Below are 21287 nucleotides of genomic sequence, written 5' to 3'. Positions count from 1 at the left end.
TGTGTTCCAGTCCACATCAGGCATGTTGAAGTCTCCTAACAGAACGACATCCCCCCGTAAGGTGATATTCTCAATGTCTTCAATTAATTCTGCGTCTTTGTCCTCCGATTGCCTTGGAGGTCTGTACACCACTCCAAGATACAGGCATTTTTCTCTGCCTCTGGCCAGGTTTACCCAGATGGATTCCCCAGTGTACTTGACATCTGTGATCCTGGTTGTCTTGATGTTCTCTTTGATGTAAAGTGCTACCCCTCCTCCCAACTTACCCTCTCTGTCTTGTCGAAGCAGGTTGTATCCTGGTATAGTTATATCCCACCCATGAGAGTCTGTGAACCATGTTTCGGATATTGCTACTACGTCCAGGTCTGCATTAACCATTTCTGTTTCTAGTTCTAGAAATTTATTCCCTAGGCTGTGTGCGTTAACATACATAGCTCTCCACTCTTTCTGTTTACTAAGCTCCTGTAGTGAGCCATCCATTTGAATTAAAGTGTCACCTAGTGATTCTTTTGCAATAAGGGTACTTACCTTAGACTTAGTAGCGGAGTTTTGGTTCGCCCCATCAGGATTGGTACTTACTGCTCTGGTGTAAAAGTGGGTACCCCACCCCCGACTTACCTAGTTTAAAGCCCTTCGAAGTAGGCGGGCTAGCCTGTGTCCGAAGACATTCTTACCTCTGTTGGTCAGGTGGAGTCCGTCTGGACCCTGTAGTCCCTGTAGTGCCTCTCCGTGATTCAGGAATCCGAAGTTCATCTCCCGGCACCATCGTTGTAGCCACTCGTTCGTCTTCAGGATACGTTCGTCTCTGTCCCTTCCTCTGCCCCTAACAGGAAGAATAGAAGAGAATACTACCTGTGCTCCTGTCTGCTTTAGTTTCTTTCCCAGAGATCCGAAGTCTCTAGCTATGTCCTCCAGGGTGTTCCTAGCAGTGTCGTTCGTCCCGACGTGGATGAGCAGCATTGGGAAGTGGTCCTGGGGCTTGAGAAGTCTATCAAGACAGGTGGTCACATCTCGTATTCTGGCTCCGGGCAGACAGCAGACCTCCCTCGACTGCATATCCGGTCTGCATATTGGTCCCTCGGTGCCCCTCAACATGGAATCCCCAATGGCTATCACTCTACGCCTCTTTTGGGGGTGTCGGTCCATTGTCCCTGGAGATGTGTGTTGATCCTGTTCCATGTCCACAACGGTAGTCTCTTCCTGCAAGACCTGGAATCTGTTCTTCAGGTTCAGATGCGGAGTCGATGTGGAGCTGCCCTGTTGAGAGAAAGAGTGAGAAGGTGAAGAGATTGTAAATGGGAAGGGGGGTCTCCTACGTTTACCTGTGGAGGAGGTCACTAACTGCCAGGAGTCAGTGTCTCCATCCATCTCCTGAACAACAACAGTTGTTTCCTTTATCGACGGCCCTGGTGTCATCATGGGAGATCCGTCACGATCCCTTTCTGTGATTTGGGATAGCTCCTGCACTATCCCATCGATATAGGCCTCATCCTCTCTAATGCCTCTCAGACGTTTCACCTCCTCCCTGAGGCTCCTTAGTTCCTGCATGATGTCATCATCCTGTTGGCCAACCTCCTCTGTCTGTGCAGAGGCCGTAATGTACTGCTGTGTGATGGGCTCGGTCTGCATGGAGATGTCTTTTCCCGATGCTTTGTTCTCCTCTGTCTGCGCATAGGTTGAGGCCATTTCCTGGATCACCTCGGTGCAGGGGATGCCGACCTTGCTTGTGGGTTTCACGCTCCTTGTCCGCCCTGCCATAACACAACAAAAAAGGGAAAGATAGAGAGAGTTAATGAGAGAGTAAATGTGAGAGTATGATAGTATAAGAGAGTGTAAGAGAGTGTATGAGATAGTATGAGAGTGTAAGAGTATGAGAGATAGTATAAGAGTGTGTGAGGTTAGGGCCTCTGAGGTAGGTACCCTAAGAGAAAGGGTTGAAGTAAAGCTGAAAAGTTAGGTGTTAGAGAGAGCAATAGGGTGTCTGGAATGAAGGATTTGCCCTAATATGTCCTGTTGCCCCGGATTTGGCTCTTCTTAAGGCTCTTCGCAAAGGCGAACTCGCTAAGGCGAGCGCCTTTGCCGCTCGCCTTCGCCGCGCGCCGAACGGCTGCGCGCCGTTGGCTCGCCTCCTTTAAAGGAGGAGCCCGGTCGCTGGCTGCTGACGCGTGGGGTGGGCGGAGCTACTCTCGCCGCGACCCCGCTGGCTGCCTCTGGGTTTTCTGGCGCTGCTAGCGCCTCTCTGTGTCTCCCGCCTCGCTCAGCTCACCACCTCCTCTCTGCCTGGTGAACCTTCTCCCTGCCTGCTGCCTGTAAGCAGTGCAGCGCCCGTTGGCTCGCCTCCTTTAAAGGAGGAGCCCGGTCGCTGGCTGCTGACGCGTGGGGTGGGCGGAGCTACTCTCGCCGCGACCCCGCTGGCTGCCTCTGGGTTTTCTGGCGCTGCTAGCGCCTCTCTGTGTCTCCCGCCTCGCTCAGCTCACCACCTCCTCTCTGCCTGGTGAACCTTCTCCCTGCCTGCTGCCTGTAAGCTGGGAGGGGAGGAAGGGAAGAGAGTTATTGCTGGACAGGAGGAGGAGGGAAGGGAGACTGAAAAAAGGAAGGAAACAGCTGGCAGAGATATTAGAGGAGGGGAAGGGGAGACACAGGCATGAGAAAGATTGATGATAGGAAGGGGTCAGCAGAAAAATAAGCAGAGAGGGACAATGATGATAGATTTGGTGTAGGAGAGATAAAAATGAAGAGAGCAGTGAAGCTGGAATGAATCATGTAAAAAGGAGAGAGGGGGCACAATCTGGATGGAAAGGGGAGAGGGGCATAGAAAGAAGACAGATACCATATGGAAGGGGGAGAGGACAAACAGTGGATGGAAGGGGCAGATGCTGGATTGAAGAGACAGAGAGGGCAGACGCTGGAAGGAAGAGGGTGAAAAGAAGATTGAAAGCAGAAACCAGAGACGACAAAAGGTAGAAAAAAATCATTTTATTTCTATTTTGTGATTAGAATATATCAGATTTGAAATATATATCCTGCTAGAGCTGGTGTTAGACATAACTGGGGACTGCAAAACCCAGGAAGTGCTTCTTTAGCTTCCAGCTGGCTTAGGGCTCTCCCTGACCAGGGGGGCAGTTGCCCTAGTTGCACTCCCCTAACCCTATTCCTGCTATGTGTGACTGCGGTATTCTGTTAGCATGATATTTCTTTGTAGCATTCTGTAATAATTTGGCTTATTCAGTTTTCTTGATAGTAGAGGGGAAATATGTGAAGGGGAGGGGAGACGGGGGTTTTGTTGATCCTTGCCCTATATTATTTATATTTATAAAATGACAATTGTACAGAATATTGTTTCTTTTTATACTTTAATAAAATATGTTCAATATAAAATCATAACTATTTGAGGCTTGTGCAGATGGGATCAGATGGTTAATGGGACCGAGCTCGCAGGGATGGGGCAGCAATGGGGTTTTTAAAAATTTCAGTCTTATTAGTTTGACGGTCCACGAAATAATTATTTTATTTCCGCGGTCCATAGGTGTAAAAAGGTTGAAGAACACTGCTCTAGACCAGTGTTCTTCAACCTTTTTACACCCGTGGACCTGCAGAAAAAAAATAATTATTTTGTGGACCGGCATTCGATAGCGTACCACACCGCAGGTTACTGAGCAAGATGAGTTCTATAGGATTAGGTAACACATTGACGAAATGGGTTGGGAGCTGGCTTGGAGGTAGGCTCCAAAGGGTGGTGGTGAACGGCACCCCCTCCGAAATGACGGAGGTGATTAGTGGAGTACCACAGGGCTCAGTCTTGGGCCCAATCCTATTCAACATCTTTATAAGAGACTTGGCAGAAGGGCTTTGAGGTAAAATAACATTATTCGCCGATGACGCCAAACTGAGTAATGTAGTGGGCAAATGCACAACAGACGAAGATTCAGTGCCCGACAACATGATGCACGACCTACTCCTACTGGAGCGATGGTCTAGGACATGGCAACTCAACTTCATTGCCAAAAAATGCAAAGTTATGCACCTGGGCAGCCAGAATCCATGCAAGTCTTATACCCTTAATGGCGAGATCCTAGCAAAAACGGTAGCAGAACGAGACTTGGGGGTAATCGTCAGTGAGGACATGAAGTCTGCCAATCAAGTGGAGCAGGCTTCGTCCAAGGCAAGACAAATCATGGGCTGCATACGAAGGGGTTTCGTCAGTCGTAAGGCGGAAGTCATTATGCCATTGTATAGATCCATGGTGAGGCCCCACCTGGAATACTGTGTGCAATTCTGGAGGCCGCATTATCGCAAGGATGTGCTGAGACTGGAGTCGGTGCAAAGAATGGCCACCCGGATGGTCTCGGGACTCAAGGATCTACCATACGAAAAACGGCTTGACAAATTACAGCTATACTCGCTCGAGGAGCGCAGAGAGAGGGGGGACATGATCGAGACGTTCAAGTATCTTACGGGCCGCATCGAGGCGGAGGAAGATATCTTCTTTTTCAAGGGTCCCACGACAACAAGAGGGCATCCGTTGAAAATCAGGGGTGGGAAACTACGAGGTGACACCAGGAAATTCTTTTTCACTGAAAGAGTGGTTGATCGCTGTAATAGTCTTCCACTACAGGTGATTGAGGCCAGCAGCGTGCCTGATTTTAAGGCCAAATGGGATCGGCACATGGGATCTATTCACAGGGCAAAGGTAGGGGAGGGACATTAAGGTGGGCAGACTAGATGGGCCGTGGGCCCTTATCTGCCGTCTATTTCTATGTTTCTATGAAGAGCTGCTGGGAGGGGAGAAAACCACTATCAGAGTCTGGGAAGCTGCTGGGCAGGGGAAAAAAGGGACAGCTGCTACTGGAAAGGGAGAAGGAGAGATGCTTCTGGGAGGGGAGGAGAGAAAGGAATCAGGGAAGCTGCTGGGCCAGGAAAAAAAAAAGGGACAGCTGCTACTGGAGAGAGAGAAGGAGAAGGAGAGATGCATCTGGGAGGGGAGGAGGGAAAGGAATATGGGAAGCTGCTGGGCCAGGAAAAAAAAGGACAGCTGCTACTGGAGAGGGAGAAGGAGAGATGCTTCTGGGAGGGGAGGAGGGAAAGGAATCTGGGAAGCTGCTGGGCAAGGTATAAAAAGGGACAGCTGCTACTGGAGAAGGAGAAGGAGAGATGCTTCTGGGAGGGGAGGAGGGAAAGGAATCTGGGAAGCTGCTGGGCAAGGAAAAAAAAGGGACAGCTGCTCCTGGAGAGGGAGAAGAAGGAGAGATGCTTCTGGGAGGGGAGGAGGGAAAGGAATCTGGGAAGCTGCTGGGCTAGGAAAAAAAGGGACAGCTGCTACTGGAGAGGGAGACGGAGAGATGCTGCTGGGAGGGGAGGAAGGGAAGAGAGTTACTGCTGGACAGGAGGAGGAGGGAAGGGAGAATGAAAAAAGGAAGGAAACAGCTGGCAGAGAGATTAGAGGAGGGGAAGGGGAGACACAGGCATGAGAAAGTAGAGAGATTGATGATAGGAAGGGGTCAGCAGAAAAATAAGCAGAGGGACAACGATGATAGATCTGGTGTAGGAGAGATAAAAATTAAGAGAGCAGTGAAGATGGAATGAATCATGTAAAAAGGAGAGAGGGGCACAAGCTGGATGGAAAGGGGAGAGGGACATAGAAAAAAGACAGATACCATATGGAAGGGGCAGATGCTGGATTGAAGAGACAGAGAGAGCATACGCTGGAAGGAAGAGAGTGAAAAAAAGATTGAAAGCAGAAACCAGAGACGACAAAAGGTAGAAAAAAATAATTTTATTTCTATTTTGTGATTAGAATATATCAGATTTGAAATATATATCCTGCTAGAGCTGGTGTTAGACATAACTGGGGACTGCAAAACCCAGGCAGTGCTTCTTTAGCTTCCAGTTGGCTTAGGGCGCTCTCTGACCAGGGTGCAGTTGCCCTAGTTGCACTCCCCTAAAACTATTCCTGTCATGTGTTACTTCAGTATTCTGTTAGCATGATATTTGTGTAGCATTCTGTAATAATTTGGCTTGTTCAGTTTTCTTGATAGTAGAGGGGATATATGTTAAGGGGAGGGGAGACAGGGGTTTTGTTGATCCTTGCTCTGAATTATTTGTATTTATAAAATGACAATTCTACAGAATATTGTTTCTTTTTATACTTTAATAAAATACATTCAATATAAAATCATAACTGAGGCTTGTGTGGATGGGATCAGATGATTTGTGGGGACCGAGCTCGCGGAGATGGGGCGGAAACGGGGTTTTTTAATTTTAGTCCTAGTAGTTTGCCGGTCCACAAAATAATTATTTTTTTTCTGCCGGTCCACGAGTGTAAAAAGGTTGAAGAACACTGCTCTAGACCAGTGATTCCCAACCCTGTCCTGGAGGAACACCAAGCCAATCGGGTTTTCAGGCTAGCCCTAATGAATATGCATGAGAGAGATTTGCATATGATGGAAGTGATAGGCATGCAAATTTGCTTCATGCATATTCATTAGGGCTAGACTGAAAACCCAATTGGCCTGGTGTTCCTCCAGGACAGGGTTGGGAACCACTGCTCTAGACTACACAACTTCCCGCCTTTCCTTTCCTCCCTCCCTCCTTAAACTCCTCCTCTCCCCGCCCCAGGAACATTCTGACCAATGAGTGCCAAGAAGAAGCTAAAACCCCTCCTCCTCCCGACTGGTGGACGGAACTTTATAACTACTCTTCGCCTCAGCAACTGTCTGACCAATCAGCACTGAAAGGGGCAGGACCAAGAAGAAAAGGCTGCCTCCCCTCACTAAACTGAGTGCTCAGAGTGAAGCGCCGCCAGGCCTGAAGTTCACAAGAGCTGAGCTTCCCGCCTTCCTTGGCTCTTTCCCGCCTCCAAGAACATTCTGACCAATGAGGGCCAGAAGAAGCTAAAACCCCTCCAGGAACATTCTGACCAATGAGTGCCAGAAGAAGCTAAAACCCCTCCAGGAACATTCTGACCAATGAGGGCCAGAAGAAGCTAAAACCCCTCCAGGAACATTCTGACCAATGAGTGCCAGAAGAAGCTAAAACCCCTCCTTTTCCCCGCCCCAGGAACATTCTGACCAATGAGTGCCCAGAAAAAGCTAAAACCCCTCCTTCTCCCGGCTAGTGGGCGGAACTTCTTAACTCCTCTTCCACCCCAGCAACTGTCTCACCAATCAGCACTGAAAAGGGGCGGAACTAACAAGAAAAGGCTGCCTTCCTCTGTAGACCGAGTGCTCAGTGAAGCTCCGCCTCTCTTTTGTGATGTCATCCGCCTGTGCCCAACAGGAAACGAGTCTTTTCTACTTCCTTTAATTCGGGGATGGAGCAGAAACTTCCGGCTTCGGCCCTTTTGTCTCTTCTTCCAACTGTGCAAGAAACAAACCCTGAGCCCGAGAAAGAGCCCCAGATGCATTTCTGATCCTGGGAAATGGCTGCAGGAGCTTCTGCCCAGGTAGGTCTTGTTGCAAACACTGCTGCAGCTTCACTTTGGGACCCTCCTGAGGGGAAGGAGAGAGATTTGGGCTGGGACTGGTGTCTCTTGCACAGATAGAACTGTTCTGGGACTGTGGCTTATGTCTTTGGAAATCATGCACACTAGTACATTTTCCTCCTCCCCAATGAGCACCAGCCCTTCCTGGAAGAGTTGCAGAAAATGCTGAGTGTGTTTCTGGTTTGTGTTTCAGATGCAGGTGACATTTGAGGAGATCGCTGTCTCTTTCTCCCAGGAGGAGTGGGAGTATTTAGATGAAGAGCAGAAGGAGCTCTACAGGGAGGTGATGAAGGAGAATTATGAGATCCTGATCTCTCTGGGTAAGGGATAAACTTATATGTTTATTAGCAGTAGTGGGCAGGGCCGGATTAAAGAGTAGGCTCAGTAAGCACATGCTTCGGACCCCAGGCGGTCAGGGGGATCCAGCCAACCTACTCCAATTTAAAAAACACAGCTATATGTAGCCTGAAGGAAATGTTCCCAGCAAAGGGGATGCCACTGTGCTCTGCAACCTGCATTCAATGAATAAAGCTGGCAACAATAAGAACAATTCTACCACAAGTAAACTACAACAAGAAAAAACACAGGGATAAACCTCCTACCCAAAGAGGCACAGTGTCCCCCGGCAACAATGGTGGACGCCACAATCTGCCTGTAACATACTCAAAAGCAGGAAAAAAGACATTTTAATTTAATCATGAGTGTTGAGCAGATTGGATGGACCACGCAGGTCTTTATCTGCCATCATTTATTATGTTAAACATGGAAAATAAATCCTTATCGTACTGTGTAAAGATAATCTCTGAAATGCTGATTAGTTGCTGGAAAGTTTTCTCTGGAGAGTGATGTAGAAAAGTGATTTTGGCTTCCTGCCCTTTCTCCGAGCTCACATCAGTCTGACCATGCTCAGTGTGTTTATTTCACCTTGTTCTAGATGTGAACAAGGAAACTTGTATAAGGTATAAAGAAGTTAAAATGAGGTGATAATACATTGCACTATTTACAGTAGGGATTAGATTATAATATAAATAAGAAAATGCGCTTTTCTTGCCCTAACAACAGGTTCTCTGGCCTTCATCCCTAAAATTATATCCCACATTGAACGAGGGGAAGAGCCCTATATCAGGGGTGAACCAGGATCAGAGGAAAGAGAACATGGGAAAAGCAACTGCTTAGGTGAGTGCAGTAATAAAGGCAGGGGGTGGTCAGCAAAATCAAGGTGAAGGGTCATTAGAGTGGGCAGACTTGATGGGCTTTGGCCCTTTTCTGCCGTCATTTTTCTATGTTTCTATGGACTGGGGTAAAATTACCTTCTCTAGACACCTTTTGTAGGGTAAGTCTCCAGTACATGGGCTTTTCGGGCCATAAGAACATAAGTAGTCGCCTCCGCCGGGGCATACCAGAGGTCCATCCTGCCCAGCGGTCCGCTCACGCGGCGGCCCATCAGGCATATTGCCTGAGCAGCAGTCCCTGGCTAATTTTATACCTACCTCTACACTTATCTCTAAACCTTCCACTGCTCTTATCTGTACCCCTCAATCCCTTTGTCCTCCAGGAACCTATCCAGGTCTTCCTTGAAACCCTGTACTGTGCTATTTCCTATCACGGCTTCCGGCCACTGTGGGTTCTAGCCTTTTATTGGTGAGGATCAGTCATTTGGCCTGAATGCAAAGGCTTAACCTATGGGCCACACAGTGTTAGCTCTGGAAAGTTGGAGGGAAGGAAAGATCCAGATTCCTGTGTTTCTGCAACTTCACATGTCAGAAACTGTGTTGTGAGGGAGTTAGAAGGAAGGCGTGTTTTGTAGTGCCAGATCCTGGGCTGTGTGCAGAAGCCTGGGAAGCTATAGGGTCTCTGCATGTTGTCTGCAATATATGCGAACACCTCAATCTGTCACTTTAACTTGTCACGTAGAGCTTATTCAGTAAGTTAAGCTTGTAACTGCACCAGCCCATGTCCCTCCCCAGTGAACACCTCCTTTGCACTTATGTGCTACTGTGCATGTACGTTATAGACTACCACTGAACTCTCCTAACACTTAATGATAATAATAATAACAGTTTATATACCTCAGGACCATGAACTTCTATGCGGTTTACAATGATTTAAAAAATTTTAAAAAAATATGCTACAAATTGAGTAGAACTTACATAGTTGGAGATTAGTGACTAACAGCTTATGAGATCAGTTGTTGTGGGAGAGATTGTGCAGATCAGCTACCTTGGTACTTCAAGAACAGATATGTTTTTAGGTGTTTCCTAAATTCCCCATAGTTATTTGCATGCATAAGTAATTTTTCCAGGTCTTTGCCCCATAATGCTGCTTGATAAGAGAAAAGATGTTGATGGTGTCTTTTAAATTTACATCCTCTAACCGGTGGGGAGACAAACTTCAGGTGTGAGCTTCTCTTATGTCTATTGGTTGAGAAGGAGAAGAGGTCAGTTATATATTTAGGGGCTAAACCGTATAGTACCTTAAAGCAAAAACATCCCAGCTTAACTTTGCACGTGCTTCCATCAGCTACCAGTGCAGGAGTCGGTAGGAAGGGGTTATGTGATCGGAGATCTTCAACCCAAAAATCAATCTGACCGCCGCATTCTGCACCAGTTGTAGTCTCTGCATGTTCTTCTGGGAGATTGCCAGATGGGCGATATTACAGTAATCAAGATGGCTTAGTATAAGGGATTGTACCAGAATCCTGAATGATGAAGCGTCAAAGTATGCTCTAATGGACTGAAGCTTCCAGAGAGTAATAAAACCCTTTTCTAACCAATGAGTCCACTTGGTCTTTCATGGTTAGACCTTGGTCCAGTATTACCCCCAGAACCTTCATTGTAGGTTGAATAGGGTAACTGAGTTTGTTGATGCATAGTGATGTTTTAGTGACAAGTGGGAGTGGTGAGGCTACAAAGAATTTTGATTTTTCTGAATTAAGCTTCAGACTAAATTCAGTCAGGCATGTAAGCCCACACCCACCCACATTACGGCTAGTGCTCTGTACATTTAAGTTTGCAAATGGTGCTTAAATGTCGGTGCCCTGGGGAGAGGGCTGTTGAGAAGGGATTAGAGGAGCCACATGTCTGTAGTGTGGTGGGTCCTGAAGAGTTAAGCACAGGAATTTCATGGCCGTCTGTAAGGATATTTATTTATTCATATAAAAATTTTTCTTACTTGCTATCATCCAACAATTGTGAGCGAGATACAAAATAAAATATGCATAATTAAAATAGACAAACTAAGACACATTAAGTTTACAGCGAGTCTTTCAAAAATGTAATTTCAACAGACAATAGCACCCTGTAGAGTTATCATGGAATGACGAAAACGAGACAGTCTCACATGTTTCAGAGAGGGTACCTTTAAACAATTTTTATTGTTAGAGCGCAAAGCTCGAGACGGCTAATATAAATGAAAAAGTGCACTCAGCATTATTGGATTCCTTTTATATTGTATGAAAACCAAAACCAAAACCAAAATGAAGATTGTGGAATACAAAGTTCTTGAGATATGTTTATTATGAGATAAGGGTCAAAGGTCAAATCAAATACATCCCCTGTGAAAGCAGTTGGTGGAGACGGACCCAACACGGTCTATGTTTCGGCCCTGGCGAGCCTTCCTCAGGGGGTCCAAGTTAATGATAACATAATTAAAATATTGCCATGGATGTACAGTGGTACCTCGGTTTACGAGTGCACCGGTTTGCGAGTGTTTTGCAAGACGAGCAAAACACTCAGCAAACTTTTGTCTCGTAAACCGAGCACTGCCCCGATAAACGAGCACTCGGCAATGGTAGCCCAGGGGGGAATACTTGCCTGCGGGTGCTGCAGCGATTCTAAAGTGGTGCCCTCCTTGCCTCGGGATCCCCGTGCGGCTGCCCTGCTTCGGGCAATGCCTCTGCCGTCCGTCACCGGCTCCCGGCTCCCATCTAAACTGGCTGCCATCCTGAATGAGCATGCGCAGACTTCACCTCTCCTCTCCTAAGTCAGCCGCTGTCCCGACAATACTCTCACCACATACAAGCATGCAGGAAATTAACATAAGAATTGCCGCTGCTGGTCAGACCAGTGGTCCATCGTGCCCAGCAGTCCGCTCACATGGCGGTCCTCTGGTCAAAGACCAGCGCCCTAACTGAGACCAGCCCTATCTGCGTACGTTGTGGTTCAGCAAGAACTTGTCTAACTTTGTTTTGAATCCCTGGAGTTTGTTTTCCCCTATGACAGATTCCAGAAGAGTGTTCCAGTTTTCCACCACTCTCTGGGTGAAGAAGAACTTCCTTATGTTCATATGGAATCTATCCCCTTTCAATTCTAGAGAGTGCCCTCTCATTCTCCCTACTTTGGAGAGGGTGAACAACCAGTCCTTATCTACTAAGTCTGTTCCCTTCAGTACCTTGAATGTTTTGATCATGTCCCCTCTCAATCTCCTCTGTTTGAAGGAGAAGAGGCCCAGCCAGTATCTCTAATCTTTTGTTGTATGGCAACTCCTCCAGCCTAACCATCTTAGTCGCTCTTCTCTGCACCCTTTCGAGTAGTACCGTGTCCTTCATGTACAGCGACCACTTTTGTACGCAGTTCTCCAGGTGAGGGCGCACCATGGCTCGGTACAGCGGCATGATAACCTCCGATCTGTTCGTGATCCCCTTCTTTATCATTCCTAGCATTCTGTTCGCTCTTTTCGCCATCGCTGCACATTGCGTGGACAGCTTCATCAACTTGTCGATCAGAACTCCCAAGTCTCTTTCCTGGTAGGTCTCTCCAAGTACCGCCCCGGACATCCTGTATTCATGCATGAGATTTTTGTTACCTACATGCATCACTTTACACTTATCCATGTTGAACTTCATCTGCCATGTTGATGCCCATTCCTCGAGCCTGATATGTCATGTTGCAGATCTTTGCAATCCCCCTGTGTCTTCACTACTCTGAATAACTTCGTATCGTCCGCAAATTTAATCACCTCACTCGACGTACGTATGTCCAGACCGTTTATAAAGATGTTGAAGAACACGGGTCCAAGCACCGAGGCCTGCGGCACCCCACTGGTGACGTTTTTCCAGTCCGAGTATTGTCCATTTACCCCCACTCTCTGTTTCCTATGCTTCAGCCAGTTTTTAATCCACGTGAGTATTTCACCATGGCTTGCAATTTTCCGAAGTAGTCGTTCATGCGGAACCTTGGACTCCATGGACTGGAAAACAACTAATGTCGTTCCTCTGCACAAAAAGGGTTGTAGGACGGAGGCTGCGAATTACAGACCGGTGAATCTCACATCGATAGTGTATAAACTCATGGAAACACTAATCAAACGCAAGTTAGACACGATCCTGGACGAGAAGAATCTATGCGATCCCCACCAACATGGGTTCACCAAGGGTAGGCCTGTCAATCCAACCTCATCAGCTTCTTTGACTGGGTAACAAGAAAACTGGATCTGGGTGAGTCCCTGGACGATGTGTATTTGGACTTCAGCAAAGCTTTTGCTGAAACCGTGCTGGCTGGTCCTCATCAGATCATGTCCGTCAAGGTGATCAATGATGCGGTCCTTTATCAGCGCCTCTACCATCTTTCCCAGTACCGAGGTCCGACTCACCGGTCTGTAGTTTCCTGGGTCTCCCCTTGAACCTTTTTTGAAGATCAACGTAACATTAGCCACCTTCCAGTCCTCCAGAATCTTTCCCGATTTGATCGACAGATTGGCTATTAGTTGAAGCAGTTCAGCTATAATCTCTTTCAGTTCCTTGATGACCCTCGGATGGATACCATCCAGTCCCGGGGATTTATCGCTCTTAAGCCTATCAATCTGCCTGAATACCTCTTCTAGACTGACCATTAACCCTGTAAGTTTCCCATCTTCGCTTCCAGCATATAGCCTGATGGGTTCTGGTATGCTGTGTATATTCTCTTCGGTAAATACAGACGCAAAAAATGTGTTCAGTCTGTCGGCAATTGCTTTGTCCTCCTTTAGCGCTCCCTTTATTCTTTGGTCATCCAACGGTCCCACCGTTACCTTCGTGGGTCATTTCCCCTTAATATATCTAAAGAACGGCTTGAAGTTTTTCACCTCCTTGGCTATTTATAGTCTCTTTTGGCCCCTTTTACTACCTTATGGCACTTGCGTTGATGTTGTTTGTGCTTATTCTAGTTTGTCAGTTTTTGACCTTTTCCATTCCTTAAACAAAGTTTTGGGGTTTTTTTTGTCTCTGATCACTTCCTTTACCTTTACAGTGAGCCACGCCGGTTCTTTGTTCTTTTTCTTCTTTGATCCCTTGTTGATACATAGTATATATAGATTTTGCTACTCAGTGACTGTATCCTTAAAAAGGGACCAAGCTTGCTCTAGCATTTTTACAGTGTTCATCCTCTTCTTAATCTTCTTCCCCACTATGCGTCTCATCCCTTTGTAATTCCCTTTTCGTAAGTTCAGTGCTGTGGCCGTCGTTCTGGACCGATGTTTCATCCCTGCATCCAGGTCGAAGCAGATCATATTGTGATCACTGTTTCCCAGCGTCCCTAGTACTTCTATACCTTGCGTCGGTCCTCGCAGTCCATTTAGAATTAAGTCCAGAATTGAGTTTCCTCTGGTATTTTCCTTGAGAAGTTGTTCCAGGAAACAATCGCCTACAGCATCCAGGAACTCAGTCTCTCTAGCACAGCTGGAGGTGCCTAGGTTCCAGTCTATCTCCAGATAGTTGAAGTCGCCCATGATAACTGCGTTGCCTCCCTTGCAGTTGCGTTTAATCTCAGTCGTCATTTCTCCTTCAATTTCCTCAGACTGCCCTGGGGGTTGGTAGTAGATGCTGATACTCATTTTCGATCCATTTGTTCCTGGAATTTTGACCCATAGAGACTCTAACTAATCCGTCTGTTGTGGCATGTTCTCTCCAGTATATTCAATTCCCTCTTTGACGTATATAGCAATGCCTCCTCCTTTTTGAGTCACTCTGTCTCTGCGGTATAGTTTGTATCCCGGTAGCACTGTGTCCCAGACATTTTCCTCAGTCCACCATGTGTCCCTGATGCCGATGATCCTTTTGTACCACAGCTTCTAATTCACCCATCTTATTTCTAAGGCTCCTTGCTTTCGTGTACATACACTTGAGTTTGCAGTCTGTTCCCTTCTTGCTTATCCTTCTCTCTTGTGTCCCTTTCGGTCTGTTTTGCCTGCGATCCGGTGAATCTTCTCCTCTATCTTCCTGTACGGTATCCTCCTGGTATACTGGTTCCCGAACCATTGACTCTCTCTCTCGGTCGGCTTTCCCCTTCTTCCTAGCTTAAAAGCTTCTCAACTTCTCTCTTGATGTTGCTTGCAAGTAGCCTCATTCTGTCTCTGCTGAGGTGGAGTCTGTCCTTCCTGAATAACTTGCTCTTCCCCCAGAATGTCGTCCAGTTGTGCACGAAGTGGAATCCTTCTTCCTCAAATCAGCGCCGCATCCACGCGTTGATATGCCTGATTTAAAACAGATACAGGCAAATTTGAACAGGACTCTAGCCTCCATTGGTAACCAGTGTAGTTATGAACAGACACAGCAGGTTGTCTGACAACAATCATATGTGTTCGTACTCCATTCACGGGCTGTTCTTGTGAGTCAGCGTGGAGACAAACCTGACCCAACATTGACCATGTTTCAATAGGACTCTGGATCAGGGGTCATTACTTCATGGTTGTAGAAGAAATTCCCCAGTAAGCCCAGATTATAATATATTGTCACTCTTCAGAACTCTTCCCTCTAGTTTTGTACAGTCTGCCAAACATTAAATACCACTTTGAGGGTCACGTGATGCTGAGCTAGAGACGTGTGTGCCTCGAGCTCCTGAACCTCCCTCTGTCGGCACTTTACCTGCTTGAATTCAGGGAAAACTTTGTTGTACTTGCTACCTTGGGAAAGTGCATCGAGTGCCCCGCTGATTTTCCTGTCGGCTTCCTGATGCTTGAGAAAGGAGAAGAATAAGGGGAAGCCTGCGGAGCCTAAAATGGTGGATAGGGATGTCCCGGAGGGCATTACGGTGAGCTCTGTCTGGTTACAGGTGGTGGTCACGGAGGTGAAGGAAGCGATCAAATCTTCTTTGGACCAGCAGCTGCAAACGATTACTGAAAAGCTCGATGTCATGGACGGACGTCTTGAATCTCTAAAGAGAGAGTTTACGGCGTGCTGTCAGCGCATGTCGGCGCTGGAGAATAACGTGACCCAGGTGACCAGCACACAGGCCGAGATGCAGACCCAGCTCAGCACCCTTGAGGACAAACTAGACGACATCTAAAACCGGTCCCAACGTGGCAATCTCCGGCTGGTGGGCTTGTCAGAGACTATTTTGGAAGCCAACTTCGCGGGTTCTTGGAGCGCTGGTTAGTGGATGTTTTAGATCTGCGTTCTGAGGCAGGCCCTGTGCGAATTGAACGCGCACCCAGGCTTGGCCCTAAACGCTTCCCAGAGGACAAAAACTGCGAGTGGTCATCCTGAAACTGTTAAACTATGTCCATGAGATGGAAATTTTGAGAGCGATCCGGCGGAAGGGGCTGCTCAAATATGAGAACCTAACTGTTTTGTGCTTCCTGGACTACTCTCCTGGGGTCTCCGCTCCATGTCACGCCTATGCTGCTCTCTGTGCGAACCTTCATCGCAAACATATCCAATTTGCCTTACTATATCCCACCAAACCTAAGGCAAACCTCATTTTTTTGACAAATTAGCAAATGCCACTCGCTTTGTGGCATAGATGGCTGTTCCCTCTATCAGCACTGCCACCTAGACTTTGCCCCGGCTTTGCCATTTGGTTGTGTCTCACTCTGTTTCTTTTCAAAATGCCCTCTGAAATCCTAATCGAGCAGCATTTGTAATCTCATGTGTGTTGGACCATATTTATGAGTGTTTTTTTAGGCTGTGTCGGAGTTCTCTTGGGTATGCGGGAGGTTGAGTGTTAATATGTTTTTGCCTGTGTGGAATGGGTTAAGGCTATGTTGCTGAGTGTGGTGGTTGTACTTTTTGTTTATATTTCTGTCTTAGTTTGAGTTTGTAGAGAGAGTGCTTGTGCTGGAGGATTTGATGGGTTGGTGGGTTTTCTGGTGCTCCTTGGGAGGGTGGTGAGAGGCCTTGGGTTCTTCTTCACCCAGAGAGTGGTGGAAAACTGGAACGCTCTTCCAGAGGCTGCTATAGGGGAAAACACCCTCCAGGGATTCAAGCCAAAGTTACACAAGTTCCTGCTGAACCGGAATGTACGCAGGTAAGGCTAGTCTGTTGGGGCAATGGTCTTTGACCTAAGGGCCGCTGTGGGCACGATGGACCGTTGGTGGACTGCTGGGCACGATGGACCGTTGGTCTGACCCAGCAGCGGCAATTCTTATGTTCTTATGTTCCCTTTCTGGCTGAGGGATGGGCATAGGATTGTAGGCAGGACATCCTTTTGTTTGCTTCGTGTTGCTCCTTGCAGGGCATTTCCCTACTTTTGCCTTGCTGAGAGGGGTTCTGGGTAGCTAGGGGCTACCCTACTTTGTTCTCTGGGGCAACAGTGCTTTTGGAGCATTGGTGTTGGAGGGGGGAGAGGTTGGTTGGGTGCTTGTCTTTGGTTGTTTTCTTTTTTTCCTTTTTGAGGGTTTTTTTTTCCCTCCTCTTGACACATAGGGTCTCTTGTGTCTTTTGTAGTTTTTGTTCTGGTTTGTGGCCGGGGGGCTGTTCTCTCGGGGTCAGCTGCCTTCTCTCTCGACTTTGGGTCTCTTTGAATTATATTTTGAGCTCTCTGCTGAGCTGGTGGTTCTCTAGGCTGGGACAGACCCACCGCCTTCCTGTTTTTACTGCTGGCTTTCATTTTTTTATTCGTCTACAACAAACCTCCATGGTAAAATTTATGTCTTGGAATGTTAATGGGGTCACCTCACCTGTTAAACGACAAAAGATATTGCAGACATTGAATCATCACGCGGCAGATATTGCTTTTTTACAGGAGACGTATCTGACCTCTCTAGAACATGAGAAATTCAACCGGTGGTGGGTGGGCCGGGCGATTGGCGCTGAAGCAGTGAATCAAAAGGCGGGAGTTCTGATTCTCATTCGGAAATCTTTGGATTTACAGGTGAAAGAGGTTTATGCAGATCCTTCTGGTCGTTTTGTATTTGCTCACATTATTTTGAATAGGACGATGCTGCTCCTCTGCAATATTTACGCACCAAATGTTTATGAGCTTTATAAGTTTTTTTATACTGGTTTATTTAAGGCTTTGAGTCGGTTTCCGGGTATCCGTCTGATGATGGAGGGTGATTTTAATATGGTCCATGACCCTAGTCTGGACAAGACTGCACTCTGCCCTCAGGAGCGAGTGGTCTCCACAAAGGGTATTTCTTATCTGTGCTTTTCATTAGACCTCCGGAGAACGGGACTATACCCACCTGTCGCACGCCCATGGTACTCAATCTCAGATTGACTATTGGCTTTTGTCTACTTCTCTTTTTTCCTCTATGGGAGCTATGGGGATCGGGCCTTATTGTGTCTGTGATCATGCGTTCATTTGGAGTACTCTGGAGGTGGGGTGTGCGGGTCCCCGAAGGTGGATGTTTCCGCCGGCTTTATACAAAGATCCAGGATTCTTTGATCATTTACTTACCAAGTGGAAAGACTATCAGGTCCATAATGGGTCATCTAGAGGATCTGATCTTATACTAGGAGGCGGCCAAGGCAGTGTTACAGGGGGAAATTATTGCCTATGCTAGTTTTAAAAATAAAGCCCAAGATCGGGCAATCCTTCGTTTAGATAGACAGGTGCGGGCGGATCGCATTTGGTATGCTTGCCACCACGATTCTCAATGTAGAAGCAACTTGCTGGCCTCCCAGGCCTCCTTGGAAGAGCTCTTGAAGGCCCGGACTGCACGTTCTCTTCAATATTTTAAACACCAATTTTATTTGCATGGTAATAAAGGGGGGAGACTTTTGGCTAATTTGGTGCACACTTCGGATAGTTCTAGGTGAGTGCTTTGGGTGGTGGGGGACGGCACAGGGTTGGTTAGTACTGACACTGGGATCGCAAAGGTTTTCTGCTCCTTCTATCAGCAGTTGTATAGGGGTTCTGTAAATCTTGACCTATCGAGTGAGCTATACGTGGATAATATTGGTACTCCTCGCGTGTCTGCCTCTCAACATCAGATACTCAATGCTCCTATTACGGCGGATGAGGTCGCTCTGGTCATCCAATCTAGTCCACTTTGGAAAGCGCCTGGACCAGATGGTTTTCATTCTGAGTTCTATAAACTGCTTTCGATGGAAATTGTCCCTTTTGACTTCTACCTTTAATACCTATGTCGCAAGGGGTCCTTGCCATCATCCTTGCGGGAGGCTCATATTGTGCTTTTGAAACCAGGTCGGGATCCCACCTTGCCAAGCTCTTATCGGCCGATTTCTCTTTTTAACGTTGAAGCTAATCTCTTTGCTAAGATTTTGGCTAATCGCATGGCTCATGTTCTTCCTGACCTCATCGCTGCTCCTCAAGTGGGATTTGTCCGCGGTCAACGGGTAGCTCGTAATATTCGCCAAAGTTAGTCCTGCTTATACTGTGAATGTACTCTTGTAACCCATTCTGGGCTCCTTTGGGAGGATGTGCTAAATAAATAAATGAATGAATAAATAAATATATGCCTTCTCTATCAGCTTTTGACTAAATTTTTATGGGGCGGAAAAATACCTCAAATGGCCTTTCGGTATTTATTAGGGTCTTGGTCAGGTGGGGGTATGGGTGTCCCTGATCTCCAGAGGTATAATCAGGCTTATTTGCTTTGTTATCTTGGTGACTGGATTCTGGAGCAAGATAAATATACCTGTTTTGAGTATGAGCAAGCCTTTTATCATCCTTTGCATTTTAATTTATTGCGATATTTGGAAGGTTCTGGTCTTGCACCTAGGAGGGCAACCAGAGGTGTCTGATCAATTACCTATCCAGGGCAATCTTTTGTTTTCCCTGGGCATAACTTCTTCACCATTTCAATGTTGGACGCAGTTGGGATTGACTCTGTTGGAACATGTACATCGACCTGGTGGTGTCCTTATGCCCTGGTGGGATTTTCAATTCCCAGATGGGATTCGTGCCACGAACTTCTTTGTATATCTGCAACTAGATCATTATGTGCGATCTTTGTCGGGAGAGGGCTTACAGTGGGAACCTGGAATAAACTCCGAACTTTCTTTGCCCAATTCAAAGATGCCGGTCTTTCTGTTTCGGCACTTCACAAGGCTCTCTGCTCTCTGGTGACGCTGAGGTCTTGGGAGGCCTTGTGTGATCATTGTGCTCCGGAAATGGGGCTGTTGCTGACTGATCTTAATATAGGTTGTCTTATTAATCGGACCCGTCCCTCTCTATATCTGTGGATCTCTGGGAGTGTCAATTCTGAGTCTTGCATTGTGCGTATTTTATGCGGGTTCAATTATATCATTCTGGTTTGGCGGACTCAGTTCAGTATGAAAAATGTAAAACTGCATCCAAGACCTTTTTTCATGCTTTTTGGAGTTGCCCCGTGGTTAAGTCCTTTTACAGACGAGTGATTTCTTATTTAGAAAGTTTATTAGGCCGACCTATACCAGTTACCCCAGTGGGATTCTTATTGGATAAATTTGAAGCTTTTCGGCTCCTACCTGGGGTGGGCAGGTTGTTTTTGTGCAAGCCCAGGTTGATGGCTAAGAAGGTTATTTTGGGAGAATGGGTCTCTGATCGCTCTTCCTCTTATTGGGCTTGGCGTAACTGGCTACATGCTCTGATGTTGCTTGAGAAGGAATGGGTGCGTGCTTCTTTACAACAATCTAAAATTTTTGTGCAGGTTTTGGGACCTTATATTTATTCCTTGTCTCCCCATATTCGCAGTTTAATATTTAATACTTTAAAGGTTTGATCGGCCTGGAGCTGTGGGGGGTTGGCGACACGGAGCTTCTTTCCTGCTGCTGCGGCTCTTCTGGCCATTCCTCATGTCCTCCTAGTCCCTCCCCCCTTTTTTTATTTTTTAAATATGATTTGTTTGCTGTCTAGTAGCTCTCTGACGGAGCTGGGGGTGGGAGGGGGAAGTCCATCATTGTTTCTCTCAGGACCCATCAGAGTCCAGGACCCTGACTTCTTGTCTTTTGCGTTGATCCTCTTGGGGCTTTTCCTATTGGATAGGTTTGTGCTGTTGGATTTCTTTGCTTTACCTCTTGAATTATTCCAGTGGGGGGGGAGGGGTATTTGGAATTGCTGATGTATAATTATTGAATTATTGCTCTGTCTCGTATTCTTTTCCCTGTTATTTATTTTCTTGGTTCATTAACACTGGTTTTCTATTCAATTCTAGGGTGGGGTAGAGGGAGGTGGTGGGGTTAATGGTTTTCACTTGTAACAGTTGATTGAATTTGGGACATGCCCGCATTGTATTTGATGGCTGTTGCCTTTGATGACTTTAATAAAACAGATTGCACACATAAATGCCACTTTGGCGTGTAACTTTCATGCTAAAACAGAAGTTACGTGCCACAAGGGAGGTGATTTGGCAGGACTGCTCGGAAATGCACTTAAGTGCTATTCCATAAGATAATGCCTAAGAGTTATTGCGTGCAAGTGGGTGGTGTGCAAATAGGTGATGCACGAGTGGGCTATAGGTGATTCTTATACCTACATGCAAAATCTATAGAGCAATCGGATATTTGCTGCCCTAGAGAGAATTGACTCCCTTAACTCTCCACACTGCCATTGCCAAGGAACCGCTCACAAATTGGCACTGTCTAGAGAAAAATGCTTGAAAAAATGCTTTGCATGTAGGAAACTGACCCATTCTCAAGCCACACATAGAAAATCTTTCTGCGACATCT

The 21287-nt window shown here is 46.7% G+C and overlaps 1 protein-coding gene across 1 annotated transcript in view; it reads left to right on the top strand.

Annotated features, from left to right (window-relative positions):
• The first annotated feature begins 7206 nt into the window (after positions 1–7206).
• Positions 7207–21287, top strand: part of LOC117354654 (oocyte zinc finger protein XlCOF6-like) — a 229373-nt gene continuing 215292 nt past the window's right edge. The window contains exons 1-3 of the mRNA XM_033932496.1: positions 7207–7441; positions 7674–7800; positions 8543–8656. Of these exons, the coding sequence (XP_033788387.1) occupies positions 7418–7441; positions 7674–7800; positions 8543–8656 (265 nt within the window). The 5' untranslated portion in view covers positions 7207–7417. The remainder of the gene's footprint in view (positions 7442–7673; positions 7801–8542; positions 8657–21287) is intronic.

The sequence above is a fragment of the Geotrypetes seraphini genome, chromosome 2 (assembly GCF_902459505.1).
Source record: "Geotrypetes seraphini chromosome 2, aGeoSer1.1, whole genome shotgun sequence".
NCBI lineage: Eukaryota > Metazoa > Chordata > Amphibia > Gymnophiona > Dermophiidae > Geotrypetes > Geotrypetes seraphini.
The sequence above is the reverse complement of the archived record's forward strand: the minus strand, read 5'-3'. Positions and strand labels throughout refer to the sequence as shown.